This window comes from Lepeophtheirus salmonis, chromosome 5 (assembly GCF_016086655.4).
Source record: "Lepeophtheirus salmonis chromosome 5, UVic_Lsal_1.4, whole genome shotgun sequence".
NCBI lineage: Eukaryota > Metazoa > Arthropoda > Copepoda > Siphonostomatoida > Caligidae > Lepeophtheirus > Lepeophtheirus salmonis.
The window spans coordinates 33,062,541-33,077,716 of record NC_052135.2 but is presented as its reverse complement, the minus strand read 5'-3'; the positions used below and the strand labels follow the sequence as shown (position 1 = coordinate 33,077,716).

At 31.1% G+C, this 15,176-nt stretch overlaps 1 protein-coding gene across 4 annotated transcripts; it reads left to right on the top strand.

Moving 5' to 3' along the window:
* Window positions 1-877: 877 nt before the first annotated feature.
* On the top strand, window positions 878-13,232 carry LOC121118857 (uncharacterized). 4 transcript variants are annotated; one of them, XM_040713454.2, is made up of 7 exons: window positions 878-1,156; window positions 5,118-5,673; window positions 5,759-5,925; window positions 6,242-6,453; window positions 11,299-11,384; window positions 11,453-11,602; window positions 11,663-13,232. In XM_040713454.2, exons 2-7 carry the CDS (start codon window positions 5,139-5,141, stop codon window positions 13,126-13,128), a joined length of 2,616 nt encoding a protein of 871 aa, XP_040569388.1. In that variant the 5' UTR covers window positions 878-1,156; window positions 5,118-5,138; the 3' UTR covers window positions 13,129-13,232. The 4 variants fall into 4 exon arrangements, with proteins under 4 accessions (XP_040569388.1, XP_040569387.1, XP_040569390.1 ...); XM_040713453.2 differs by having other exon boundaries at window positions 5,052-5,673; XM_040713456.2 differs by having other exon boundaries at window positions 920-1,156; window positions 5,174-5,673.
* The last annotated feature ends 1,944 nt before the right edge of the window (window positions 13,233-15,176 follow it).

Below are 15,176 nucleotides of genomic sequence, written 5' to 3'. Positions count from 1 at the left end.
ACTACAAATAAATTTATGTATTTAAGTTATTTTATTTGATAAACGTTCGATTCTATTCCATTTAATTAAACAAAATCAATAATGTTTTTTTTTTTTTTTCAACTGCTATTTGTATCTACCTACTTTATTCACCTTTTATAAATTTTTACTTACAATTAATAAGTAGGAAGGACCATTAATGTATTAATAGTTTGATATGAGGATGTCAATTAGGAACATAAACTGAAATCCTACAAAATAAACTCCGTCCATATGTCAAAGTACTGAAGGGTGACGCCCACTAAAATAATAGCAGTTTGTTTCAGGGATTTTCTTGATGATTTTATCGATACCTCAATGACAAGGTCAATATACTATTATGACAACGTGAAGACGTTTTCAATTATTATTTGATGCAAATGGGTGGGTTAATAATACATTTAAAATAAGATTAATAAAGTTTACTTCCGTTACCCAGAGATTTAATTATTAAAAAAATAAAGATCTAGTTTACTAAGACCTGTTTTGTTCTCCTTTATTCATTTCCTCATTTTTCAAGGAATAAGTGTGAAACATGGTGGGTTTTAGATTTTTCTGATTTTATAGGATGACCTTGTTTATAAGGATGACAATTACTTAATATAATAGTGTCATCTAATATTTTTTTTATCTATTTATGCTATTTCTGTACTTGCATTTAAAGCAGCTCATATATAAGTAAAACAAACTTGCCGTAACTTTACATAAGTACAACAATAATTGGATTATTATAAAATGCCAAAAAATATCTAAAAATACTTAAAGAGGTGTACAAATAATAATCGCCTGCTTCCCGGTCCGATAAAGCGGCTAATAGAGTGGCTATATATAAAAGATATATCGTATCCCTTATTTATTTATTCATGTAGCTCCACCAGCAAAGAAATCAAGCTAGATTCTTGGTTTTCTCATACACTCTCTTCCTACGTCTACTCTTCTTCTTTCTCCTTCTCTTAGTCTTTTTATTGTGTAGAATCTCTTAAGGCTGAGCTTGCATTTGAGACAGACTCTTCTCCTTCAGGTTAGAACTGTGTGTCTCTAGCCTCCCGTAGTAGTATTGCCGATACTCATTAGTCATTTGTGAGGTCCATCATTTCCTCCAATTGAATAAACCCCTTGCGCGAAAGAAGAAACAGAGGTAAGAGTTTAACTTTCCCCATGGTCCTACTTAACTCTTTACTATGTATTTTGAAGCATTTCCGATTTGATTGGACATCAGCCTTTTCAATCATTTCTCATTTAACGATTTCCATCTTGTTTTTTCTAATTTCCCTGAATCAATGTAGTACATCATAATATTAATTTACAAGTATAATTGCAATAAATGAACCCCTGTAGTAATGAAGGACCCCATCATTGTTGTAAAGGCCCGCTCGACCCAACACAAGCCTTACGATGAGGATCGTCATCAAGAACGCATTTAAAGATTTCAAGTCTGATCCGAAGTGCTCTGAGTCCACTCTCAGCCTAGTAACCCCCGAGTTGGGATTTCCTCTCTTTATTTACTATTGAGTCCCGTCTGCCTCGCACAGAGAAAACTCCAATAAAAGATATTTGATAAAAACTAAAAAAACCGATCTCTGGCTACTTTTGATTCTATATTAACTACTAGTATTTTTAGCCCTCAGTCTCTCTGATTTTTGATTCACAGAAAGAATACATATTTATTAAATCAATTTATGTGAGTCAATTTTGTTAAACTAATAAAATTGATTTATGTAAACTAATACATAATACCTAGTATAGTATTTTATAGTTAATACTATAAATACTTTAACAGTCGTCACCATTTTTTGACTATGAGTAACTTTTCATGTTGAAACATAATACATTATTACTCGAATTATGTATTTAAATACTTTACTAATATATTATCATCTTATTATTGTATGTATATTTGTTTAATTGATACAGGGAGTTCTTTGCAATGATTCGCTTTCACTACAAAACTACATTTACTCTATATTAAGAGGGCTTTTATTCAGTATATCATTTTACCTTATCTACCCTTATAATATGCTCGTTATATAAATATATATGTTTTAACTTTATGTATCTCTTAATTTGAAATCGACGAACTCACAATTGATTTATCTATATTATCTAAACTTGTCTTTATATTATGGTTTTTTTAAATTTGATTCTAAAGTATGGATACTCGCTCATTAAAAGTTATATATCTTTCAGTGATTGATATGTTTATCATTTCAACAAAATCCTGGTCGCAGGATTTGCTATTAGGAACAGCAAATTAATAGTTGTTTAGTTGCAACATGATCAAATATATTCACCTCGTCTATTCCGAAACTGATTTTTTATAGACATATAATAATGTTAATAAATTTTATAATCATGTACCAACTTGCTTAAATCTTTTACCAACATCGATGTTAGTAATAATTCTTATATGAATTTTCTCATTTTTTTTTAAAGTGACTTATTTATTGAATACTTTTTCATATCTTTAATGAGATATTACTTATTTATATTTAAATGTATTCGAAGTTTGATTCTATTTATATATTGTACAGTGTGTATACACCCTCTCTCTGTAATTATTTGTAGTTTAGATGTTTAAAAAACAAAACAAAACCAGACATATAAGCTTATACAACGCAAGAGGGTAAACGAAAGCATAATCTAATATATTTATTCTCGTATTATGTACTTTTAGTCATGGTCAAGACTTACTTCATCTTTCTTTTTTGTTCAAAGGACTAATTTAAAATGACTCCCATAACTTCTAGAATTGAGTAGTTATAAGAAATTAAATATATTTATATTTTCTCCCATTTTTCGTTCATGTGAATAGCAAGAACTTCCTGTACCTATTTATGAATTAAATAATTTTACATTTTTTTCATCTGAAATTTACAGCCCTTAGACACAAGATTTTTCTTCTTCGATGCAATTGCTGTTGTAAAATTCGATCTGCAAATTTCAAAAGTTATCATTCAAAAGTAAATTTATAAAAAGATTTTAAGGAAGGTTCGCTCTTCTTCTCTACCAATAAAATGACGCGTGGAAATCAAAGAGATTTGGCAAGAGCTAAAGCAATGAAAAAAGAAAAATCTGGTAAGTCTGCATCCGATCAAGATGGAAACAAGGGTCTTACACTAGAACAAAGAAAACAGAGGGATGCAGATCGTATGAGAGAAAAACAATTGAAGAAGATACAAGACAAGGAGGCTGGCGGTGGTGGTGGAGGAGGAGGGAATAAGTGATCCTCTGGATAATGATTTTACTGGCTTTACACATAAGATATTTTGACACCATGTGCATAATGAATACTGAATAAAAGTTTCCTTTCATCCCTTTTTTTATGTGAAAAAAAATCTCAATTAAATTCCTCAATATTTTTTTTTATCTGTTAACAAAATTGTTCGTCCCAACATTCAATTTTTCTTCGTTTATAAATCTTATGTGGAATTCTTTTTTTAAATAAAAAAACACAACTTTTTTTCGGCTCATTCTTCACATGCAATTATTGAACATTGACAAGTTATTGCGTTAAATATATATATATAATTTATTCAAGTAGATGAGGCATTATTACTTCTGTTTGTGAACTCCAAAATCTTTTTCGTCTAATAATCGTTTAACTTTTCCTAAAACCTGTGTTTTTTATTATGTATAAAAGACTTCTGTATATTAGTGTGTCTCCTAAGAGTTCTAATGGGTGGGAGAGGGAAGAAGTATGAGTCAATCAATAAATATGTTTCATTATGCTTTCATTTATCACTAGACTGAAAAGAAAATAATAGATAATAACTATCCAATCTATTCTTATCTGTTTGTATTAAGACTACATATATGAGGGACATTTCACGTGTCAACTCACCCAAAGGTACTCATTCACCTCCATAATTCAGAACTAGATTAAATGTTTGTTTATATGTATATTATTATTACTTGCGAACTTCAAATCTATTTTTTTTTTTTTTTTTTTTGCTATCAGATGATTAGTTCTCGAGGTATGGAGTCCATTATTTTGCTATTAGCAAATACTTTAGTCTAAACCAAATTTAAAATTGTCGAGTCTTGTGAGACAATGGTTCAATTTCAACAAATTAGAATATTTTTTAACAGTAAAATAATTATTAATTTTTTTCTAACGTTAGTTTGTTACTGTAAAGTTTTATCTTAGTCAAATTGGATTCACTTTTTAGCTCTTGAGTATAATCTACAATATATAGTAGTATGGAGAGGATAAAATGTTTTATTTTGGGATAACTTTTGATATGAGTTAGAAATGAAATGCAGTCTATTACTTAAATTTTAAATTTAGTATTTTTTAAATATGATGGAATAAATGCTTATAATTAATAGAGTTGTGTATTTATATAATAAATTGAAATTCATTTTTAATTCAAATCAAAATACCTGAAATGTATCCTCTATATATTTGCATAGGTATATTATGTATGATATTCAGAATCTAAAAAAATGAATCTAATTTGATCGACAAAGCTTAAAGTCACTGTCCCAAAACAAATTCAGGATAATGCTTCGTCCACATATTTTTACTGTTGAGAAATACTTTATTTATTAAAATTGAACTTAATGAAACTGGATGTACATTACAATTTTTTGCAAGATTACTACAATAAAGGGCTCCTTCCTATCTCGAGACCAACACATAATTTGCTTTGGTAAAAATCTACATCTATACCAAATTGCCTTTTTTGGGCGACTTGATATGAAATTTGATCCATATTCATAGAATAAAGTATAGCATTTTTCATCTATTTATTATTTATATGTACTACATGCATTAAAATCATACTACTCGATTATCGATATTTATTGAGTTATAACGAAATCTCTGATACCTACGTTTAATAGTTATAGAAAGGTGAATTACACCATAAGCGTTCGACCTGAGGAATAAAAATTAAGATCGAGAGTTTAATCTATCGTCGAGAATGAAAACTCTACATAAACTTGTATCTTATTCTTCCTTCAATTCAAATGATTTTTTTCAGTCTAATATTGTAAATTGAGTAAATCGATCCTTATCAATTTTATTTCAGATATAGTCTCTTTATGAAAGATAATTTTAAAACCTAAAGTTTGTGTTATATTCATTAATTAATCAGAAAGTTAACGTCGTTTTTATCATGGCATCATCTTGGGAATACCCCTCATTAAATAGGATGTCTCAAATGACGTCGAACGATAGTGTTGGAGAATATGAAGGACTACCCTCACGAATAGACTCGAATAAACCAAGAAGTAGATTTGATTCTCATAGTAAAGACAACAAGAGAGGAGGTCAAGGGAAGTTTAGTTATGATAATAGGAAGAACAATAAAGGACATAACTCACCACCCTCTCACAAGAGACATGGTTCTTCTTCAATGCCAAAAGATGAACGTATGGACTATTCGCAACCCTCTTCAGAATTAAGTAATTTGTCGCTGCCCTTACCCGGTCCATTGAGTAGTGGGAGTGTGGACAAACCCCCGAAGATTTGGGAGCAGCAGACACCTTCAAAAAAGATAACGGATCCCGACTGGAATCCTTCTCATATTTCAAATACTCCTGAGGAAATTGATTTGTCTGAGGAGGAAATAAAGGAAGAGCTTTTCCCTCCAAATAAAATAGCTCTACTACAGGAAAACTTGGACACTTGTCCTGATTTGGACTTGATAGGTATGTATTTTGAATGTTAATAATTTCGTGCATTCTGAACACAATGAAGATCAATTATTTGAAACACACATTTCATTGACATCAGGACTGGAATACGTTATTGAGGTACAACATAACAGCGTCAAGAATCTTTCTCCAGTCTATTATTGCTTGTTATGTGACGAAAAGACAAAAACCTGTGAGAAAACCTCCGCGTCACTCGAGCAGGTCAAAATACATCTCCGATCTGTTGTTCACAAAGGCCATTACATTGTAAGTTTTTTTCCCTCAAAAGTTAGTCAATCATGATGCTATTATCATTTAACCCATTCCCACGCACAATCAACAACTAATGAAGATGAACGGTTATGGTTTGATTATTAGATTAACGCTCCTTGGTGGACCACTATAGAATTTTGATTGGCGGTTTAAAAAAAAAAAAAAAAGAATTATTCTCCTCCTAGCAGTCATGATTGTCTAGCTTATTCGATTTTCATATACGTACATTATATATATTTCCCGTAAAAAAACAAAAAAAAACATTGACATCAGCCTCTAAAATTTTATTTATTTTTGCTAACTTGCTCAGGAAGCATATTTTCCAACTCTAAAAAAATGTTTACTAAGCAAAATAGATGGTGGGGTGAAATCCAGTGTGTATCGAGAAACGATTTCGGGAATCAGCCAAAAAATAACTTCAAACTTTGGAAAGATGAATATAAAAATCGTCATTGGACTTAAACTTTTCGAAAGACGGCAGCAAGAAATTAAAAAAATGATTGATAATTCTACACATTTCCGGTAAGTTATAAACCAACCATGTTACACTTAATATTTATGCACTCAGCTACTTTAGTTCAATTTCTAGTAGATTTTACTTTAAGTGTAATGCAGTTTGTTTATCAAGAATTTATTTTATTTTTAATATTGACACACCTATTCCATATCTGCTTCATTTTTCTTAAAAAAATATTAATATTACGATAATCTTTTATAAAAACAGGTAAGTAATATCCATCATCATTAGTTTTAATTACGCTTAGGAGTAATATAACTAATTCTATGCTTTCTTTATATAAAGAAATCCAGGGAATTATGGATCAATTAAAAAAAATTCATTGTTGTGATACTTGTGTGTCCTCTCATTTTTGTTCAGTTATCTTCATGATGTAGTGAGGTTAAAAAAAGTAAAGCTAATAATAATTGGTCCTATTGTTACATTTAAAAAAGATTGAAAGCACTGTTTCAATAGATAGATTTTTATTCAATCCTGTTTTTCTTCTTTGATCGTCCCTTCCTCTTGAGTTGCATTGTAACGGAACTGTCTTCAAATCTTTTTTGGTGAAAAAATAAACAAACCTATGTTGTTCTTCTTAAAAGGATTAGAAGTTGTACTCGATTTTTTGACAATGCTTCTTCAAAATAAATATATTTCTTGTGTCTATATTTCTCAGCTCTGGGTAAATACTAACTTATTCAAATAATTTATGTACAAATGTTAAGGCCTACCATATGGCACATTGAAATTCATCTGCTTTCAAACTATCTGTGAAATGAGGGGGGAAATGGACTCGTTTCTAATTATAATTATGTCAAAAAAATCGAATCGAAATATGTATTAGTAGTTTCCATTGGTGATCACGTCACGTGACAACTACTTTCAAATCTCATGGATCTTATTTTAGGCTATTAAGATTCCTTATAATATCATGTTCTAAATATATATTTATAGTGTAAGTATGATGTATTGTTGGTATAAATAATTTTTCGTCAAATTATTGTTGTCTATATGGGTAAATTTAGGACAAATTTTTTCTTAGTGGTGTATAGAAATAAGAGGAATGTATTAGAAAAGTGTAAAAATCCCTGATATCCATTTTAAGATTAATCCTCTGAGACATTTATTTTGAAACAGATATATTTATGAATTCGAATACTATATACACTAATCAGTTAAAAAAATATCCGAGTTGCTGTACAAAATACATTGGCCCAATTAGTTGTTTCTTCCATCTTATTGATGATAAAAATGTTTTTTAGTTGTTGTTTTTTTGACAGGCTTCGTATTTATCTTAGCTTAAAAAAATAATATTATCTAAACTTGTGCTTATTCATTTTGGAAAATTCATAAGTATGGAGCTACTTGTAGCTCACTCAAGACACACTTCTATCGAATAAGTGTTGAAAAGTAATACTCGAAAACTTATTTATCTTCTTTGTACTCGAGTCTGCTAGTGGAGATCAATTTGAACGCCATATCTTTTTCGTACATCAATTTCAATACTAGTTATTCATTTATTGTTGTCTTATGTCATTAGTACAAACGTTTAGTTTATTTTCTGAAATTTTCCATGTATTGTAAATAAGATAAGTTGTCAATTTTTGCTGTTTTACGTACAAATATTCAGATCTACCTTAAAACTTATTCATTTTTTAATACTTTTTGTTCATGTACTTTATTGAACTCCTATTTGACATGTGTATAATCTACATCCTAATATATATGTATCAAATATTATTTCTTCAAGAGGACTTCATTGTATTCATGCTATATGTATTTTCCCTGTATTTAAAACCAACGTCATACCGAGGGGAAGTCAACCAACTCATTAGTTTCCAAAAATTGGTTTTTCAAATCAAAGAATTTTGTGTAGTGTTCGTGACCTATCACAATTATGGTATTGTTTTCATCTGAATAAAACAGAGAATATTTAGCTTAGTTATGAGTGTGTTTTTTTTATTTAACTTCAAGCAAAGACGCTCAAAAGTTGTTACGGGTTCGATAATTGGATAGAGCTCTGTTTAATGTAAATACATTCTTTAGTTCATTCATGGTAACTTCATTCCCCTGCTTTCGACTATCGTCTATCACTTCTCCAACTAGTCCTTCTCATCAATTTCATAATCACTTTTTCTCTAATTTAAATCTACATCGGTAATAATCAGAGTTGTATAAAATATGTCATACAAAGTTGGAACACCTTTGTCTATCTGCCAATCGTAACATAATTTTTGATTTTCCAAAGCAGTTACCAATATTATTTATTTGTTGCAGATAGATATTGAAGTTTAGAGTAATAACGAGTGCGTGTGCTCATGAAAGACTGGAGAGAAACAATTAAGGTTAGCTGTGGAGTTATAAATGTAACCCCATGTTAGAATTAGAATTGAGGATCGACATCGGAGTAATTCCAGCATACATATCCTTGCTATATACGGGGTTGGGTTTGTGTTTATTTTCTTCCTCTCACAGCTGTCTGCAGCTGATATAATAAAACGTCATGATAGCTGAGCTGATCTCCTCCTCCGAAACATTCTTCAAATTGTCATTTTCGTTTTCATTAATTTTCTTAAACTGACACAGCATAATTTATACATCACTGGTAATAACTAATAAGCTAGTTACTCAGGCCCTCATTTCCTTCTCCAGCCTCACTTACTCTCACTTGCTTCAAATTCAGCACTGGATTGAATCACACAACTATGGGGATGATAATAAATTATCATGGTCGAGATGACCTCTCGTGAGTATTTAGATCAGCCACAATAATTTGAAAATATCGGGCCAAGTTACTTCTGGTCCGAATACTATTCAGTTCAAATAATATGTTAGTATTTACTTGTGTTTGTCTGGAAACTTTATACCGGTCTGATAATTTTTGTAAGAACGATTTAATTCGGTCAAAGTTCGATCAGGACTGGTCTTGTACTAAAATTTGATCTTGATTGGTATCAAAAAAAAAAAATCTCTACACTAGTATTAACAGCAGTTTATCTTAAACGGTCGTTGGTATATCCCCCCCCCCTAACAATTTGATTAGTAAAATTTTTCGTAATCAACCATAAGTGTTTCATATCGAAGTATTTATTGCATACCGGCAAAAATTTGGCCTATAGTATGGTGTAGATTTTCTGATTGTATAGTTTTAGTGGTGGAATTTTTCAGGATGGAATAATTCACTTTTTCTGAATTGGTGCATGGAATGGAACCTTGCTGTTCCATTTGGTTAAACCCTTCTTGTATCCCTAGAAGAAGGACATTTACTACATTGTTTTTAAATATGAAAATTGATGGTTATGATAGAGTTCTCATGGTAATAAATTATTATTGACATCATGTTTCTTGTGACTCTCTCTTCTAGTAAGCTGATTCAAAGAAAAAGAAAGAAAACTCAAAAATTTAAATAAATAAATGTTTAATTTTGCAATATAATCTCATTTCAGCTTAATACACCTTTTTTTTTAAATCTAAAATTCCTGCTTTGTTGATGTAAAACTACACTATTTTGCTCGAGTGTGAGGTTTCTCATGTCCAAATTTTCAGATAGGATTTCAGTAGTACCGAACATTTTGAGATGCCTACAATGTTTCCTTGGTTGTCCACTTTCACCAGTTCCACTTGGTGGATTTTTGTCATAATTTATGTAGTCGTCCTCTGTAATACTCGTTTTAGCAGCTAGTCGTTTAAACTCAGCTTGCAAATATTGAACTTTTGGAAAAGGAGGAGCAGACTCACTGAAAGTAGAATGGAGTAACCACTACCACCCTCGTACTTGAAAGATGAGTTCAGATTGGGTTCAAAAATTAATTCATTCATTCCTCAAACCCGACCTGACTTAACCCTGCATAAGCTTGATCTTGGGAAAAAAAATACAAGTCTTATTAGGTTAGAGAATTCCTCAAAATAAAATATAGAAGCCTGACTTGGGCCAAGGATAATTGAGATTAAAGTGAGTCCGATCCAATTTTCGTTCACGGTCGGGCTCGGCTAAAAACTAGAGAAAGTGAAGGTGTCAAATTTTTTACTATTGTGTAATTTGATATCTGTTATTTTATCGGTATTTTTTTTCTGTGCTCTGTTTTATTCACCTCTTTAAACCCTTCAATCCTCGTCTTCTTAGTTTACAAAAATCATTTTTTACTTCTCTTAAATCGTTCTATAATCAAGATGGTTGCAGTTCTCGTAGATTTCCTCCCTTTGGAAAGAAATGTTATGAGGCTTTAGTCAATATTAAGAAAATTTGCTTGTTATGGGACTGAGATTCGTCGTCTGGATAAAAAGAGCTTTGGAAATTGAATTCTATCGTTTTGTGCCATTATTCTTTTTATTTTATACTGCTTTTATACCTTACCAATGAACGATAAACCTTGGACCTATCACGTCAATTCCGATTAATGGAAATCCAAAATTTCGATAAAAGAAATAATACATTGACCCTTACTTTCACAACCTGTAAGTGGTTTGTCCCTTGAGGGAATACAATTGAAGAACACCTAGCATTTTTTATCATCAAAAATTTAGTCCATTGTTATAAATTTAATACTGGGCTAATTTTTGAATCTTTCGAAGATCTATTCTGATTTTATATATTCATGGGATTATAATTTATAGAATAGAAGGAAATATATATTTCTTCGGTGTGTCTAAGTTATTTCTCTTCTGCGTGGAGACATTATTAAATGGATCAGAAATGACGTCCAAATTTGTTTAGGTTTGTTTAAAAAAAAAAAAAAAAGGTATAATTAAATCCTTATATTTTATTGCTCTATGACGACCATGTTTGTTGTATTATTATATTATTTATTTATTTCCAATTTTTATTTGGTTATATTATTAATATTTGTCTTCTTTTTTTTTTATTCTAGAGAAAACAAGGAATTTCTTAATCTGATACTAGGCAATAGTTCTCTTGCCAATTCATATGAAAAAGCATTTTCGGACTTTGAAGCTGGTATGTCTTCAGTTATCTACACGTTACTTTTAATTTTTAAATAATTATGAATGATGCATTTATTTTAGAATTACGGAAAAAGAATAATAGAGATCGTAATAGACCTCATACCTCCTATAATGATTCAAGAAGTAGAGGAAGAAATCGGTATCGCTCAAGAAGAAGTCGATCACGATCTCCTAGGCCAGGATATGAGAGAAAGTCATCATCATCGAGGAGTAAGTATAATAATTTATTTAATGGAGTTAAAATCTAAAAATACTATTTAATGTATTTAGATTCATATGAAAAAGATTCATCCGAATTGGCAAAAAATAAAAATGAATCAAAGAGTGAGGAACCCGCAAAAAAAAGTGTATTTGTAGATATCCTAGCGAATCGTAAGGATCATAGTGGCTCTCAACGCCGTAACTCATCTCCAATAAGAGGTAGATATAACAATATCCACGGACGACTGTCTTCAAATTCAAAAGATATTAAGTCCAGCCGCGGCAGCCCAGACTCCTATGACTCCATGAATCGAGGTATGAGGCCTTCTCTTGATAAAAAAATAGAAAAATATATCGAGAAGGAAAAAATACTGAATGAAACTTTAGAGAAAGAAAGAAAGGAATATTTGAATTTTCCACATACTCATCGGAAGTACAATGAGGAGTGGGAGAATTTTTACGTGACTATTACATCTAAAAGGGGAATAACGGATCCTGAAATGATCAATCAAGAGTGGGTCGAACATTGGAAGGCCTTCTTTTTTCAGTCTTTTGATATGGAAGCACGCAAGCGTAGGGATCAAGTTATGATTGATCATCATATTACCAGTCATGATCTCGATAAATATTATGTTAACAAAGCCAAATCCTTGGAAGAACAATTGGAAAACAGAATTTCTACCACCAAGCCCACAGGTGAAGTAGTAGGGTATTACACTAATAGTGCGCAAAATAAGCTTGGACCCTCACCTACTCTAGAAAAACGAATTGCAACCAATCATGAAGACGATAATAAAGAAGTGACTGTTATATCAACATTTCGACTATTGTCTGCCCTAGAAAGTATTTTAGACGATCTTGGCCCCACTGTCATCTATCTATTAGCCAAAGCAAATTCAATGGAGGTCAACGAAGGCTTTGGTTCAAGTTCCAAGATGGTTAATGAACAGGAAGTGTTTATTGTATTTTGGAAGGCAAGGGAAAAGTTAGACTACAAATTAAAGAATCAACTCATTGATGGCAGTCAAGCGCCTACCTCTCAAGTCTGCATTAAAAATATAAATATTCTCATTAAGAAATCGAAATGTGAATTACCTCAAGAGATGTGTTACTCTGATGCCAACAATGAGTCTTCTGTCAAAGCTGCTATTGCGAAAACTGTCGTTGAACAATTTGTCGCTCAAGGAAAGCCCATTACTGAAAGTCAATTGGCCAGTATTGTTGAAATGGAGTACGATAGAGTCAAGGATTCTATTCCGACTTCCTCATCATCTGGTGTCTCAAAAATACAAAGTAGACAGCCTATAGATTTAACTGAGTTGAGTAAGAAACCAGAAAAGGAAGAATTAGTTACACCAAATTCTGAGGAAGATTTAGAAAGAATGACGTGCCACCAGTTGGCAAATATTTTCAAACGATTTAGAGAGTTTAACAAAATCACTCGTTGCAGGATTTTGGATTACATGAAAAAGATCGAAAAGACCAATCCGGCTCGAGTGACAGAAATGAAGAAGATTATTCATTCCAAAGCATAAAACAAAATATAAATGTGTTTTTCCTTCTTTCCGTTGTTTATAGATGTTGTCACAATCTCAGTATGTTTGAAATTACATAAGTATATATATTTATTTATCAGGAACTTGTATCTTTTTTTTTCTTTTTTTTTTTTTTTTTTGTTAAAAACAAAACAAAAAACTCTACCATTGTTGAATGGATTCCTCACACATGGAAAGCAAAACTATTATTATCAGTAATATATAATTAAGTGTAGGTTCCAAATTGTTTAAAATTGTGTTACAACGTAAAATTTGAAAGTGAATATACACAGAAACAAAGCTCTTTTGATGTCATTTTTTCGAATGCATACAAACTATGATTCCATTTCTTTTTTAGTATTCCATAGTAGACCCGGTCGAATCTGGATTAGGTTTTCTAATTCGAATACCATGATTGAGTTGTCATCTGTAAACCCAGGAATTGTCTAGCCGTTATAATTGAAACTAATTCGGTCCCACGTTATTTTTATTTCTTGTAGAAAAGGAAATTTTAGTCTATAATTAAAATTTCAATCTCAGACCGAGTTTCAACGCTAATAGGTAAATGCCAGTGATTGAAATGATCATATATTATATTTTTGGATTCTTTGTGTGACGGTAAGCAAGTTCTAATATAATGATAGAGCCGGAGATGTTCCACGAGGGGACACCCACCAAGGAAATATCCTAGCACCGGCCCTGGCCAGTTCCTTTCATTTTTTTTCTCATCCTTATGATCGGACATTCAAGTTAAAGGTGCAACTCAGATAATAATATTCATACATTGAATAACTAGAGGTACCAAAGAGCATGAGTGATAATAATATAATGAAAAACCCTCTTCTCAGAACACATTGTAAACGAGTTTAGAAAATGACAAACCCGTAGCTATTTAAGTATCGCTGAAAAATGATAAAAACATGGGGTCTAGAATTGACCAATTGCATATAAACATCGAAAGCCTTCGTTTAACTTATTTTTCAGGGAAGTCTGTGTAAGACAAAGTATTCTTTTTTGGTTTCGAAAGAATATATGATTAATTGCCTTCTTATTTTGAGTTCATCAAAATTGAAGTTGTTATGGTACTGACTTGAGTTTTGTAGATATTGGAATTAAAAGAAAAAGCATGGACGTTCACACAAGGTGGGAAGAAAAACGACAATCGCGAAGAACCTGCTGTTTTTGTCATTTTAAACTGATATAGAAAGATAAAAGATATAGAGGCGGTGAAATACCATTTAGTCGTATACCTCACGGCAAATAAAATGAAGAATATAAAGTTAAGGAGTTTACACGCCTTTAATATTTCAAATTCATTTGTTTTTTTACATCTCCCAACAAAGTTGTTATATTTTTGCCTTTATTTGTTTGTTTGTCTGTCTGTTGGGCGCCAGGATTACGGCAAAAGTTATTACCCGATTTTGATCTAACATGCTACAAAGATTATATATGATCATAGTATGTATAAATAATTCTTGAATTGCTATGATAATATGTTGGGTGACTTTTAAAATTTACCCAACATAAATTGCAGTATCTCGATAATTTTACCAACAACTCTATTTATATTTGATAATATACAGTAACACCTCAAGATACGAGTGCCCAAAATATGAGTTTTTTTTAGATATTAGCTGGATTCTGAGCAAAAATAGGCATTGACATAACGAGTTGTTCTTTTTAGATATGACCTGGTAGAGAGTTGGCAACATGATGCAAGACCCGCTTCAACAGCATTTTTAGTTATTTATTATTGATTTAACCCATGAGTTCCGTCTAAGAATATCATAGTATTACCGTACACTTACAAACTAATTGTTTATATGTTTGTTTGTTTTTTAAGTTATTCAATTTGGCCGTGACTTGTCAATTTCATAAAATCTTAGTTACTGTTAACACGTTTCATATCTTATGGAATGCTGTCGTCTTTTTCTATATTAAGAGTTCACAGTGGCGATATTCTATATTTTCTTGAGGGAATATTTGACTTTTTTTTGTACCTATAGTAAAGCCACTAGATATTTAATTTGACGAAGTATAAAAGTTAA

What these genes read in the sequence shown, in the direction of transcription:
- LOC121118857 (XM_040713454.2), top strand. Translation starts at nt 5,139, where the DNA reads ATGGCATCATCTTGGGAATACCCCTCATTAAATAGGATGTCTCAAATG. An exon ending in TCCTGATTTGGACTTGATAG is followed by an intron (nt 5,674 to 5,758) that starts GTATGTATTTTG and finishes CATTGACATCAG; the next exon opens with GACTGGAATACGTTATTGAG. An exon ending in GATAATTCTACACATTTCCG is followed by an intron (nt 6,454 to 11,298) that starts GTAAGTTATAAA and finishes TTTTTATTCTAG; the next exon opens with AGAAAACAAGGAATTTCTTA.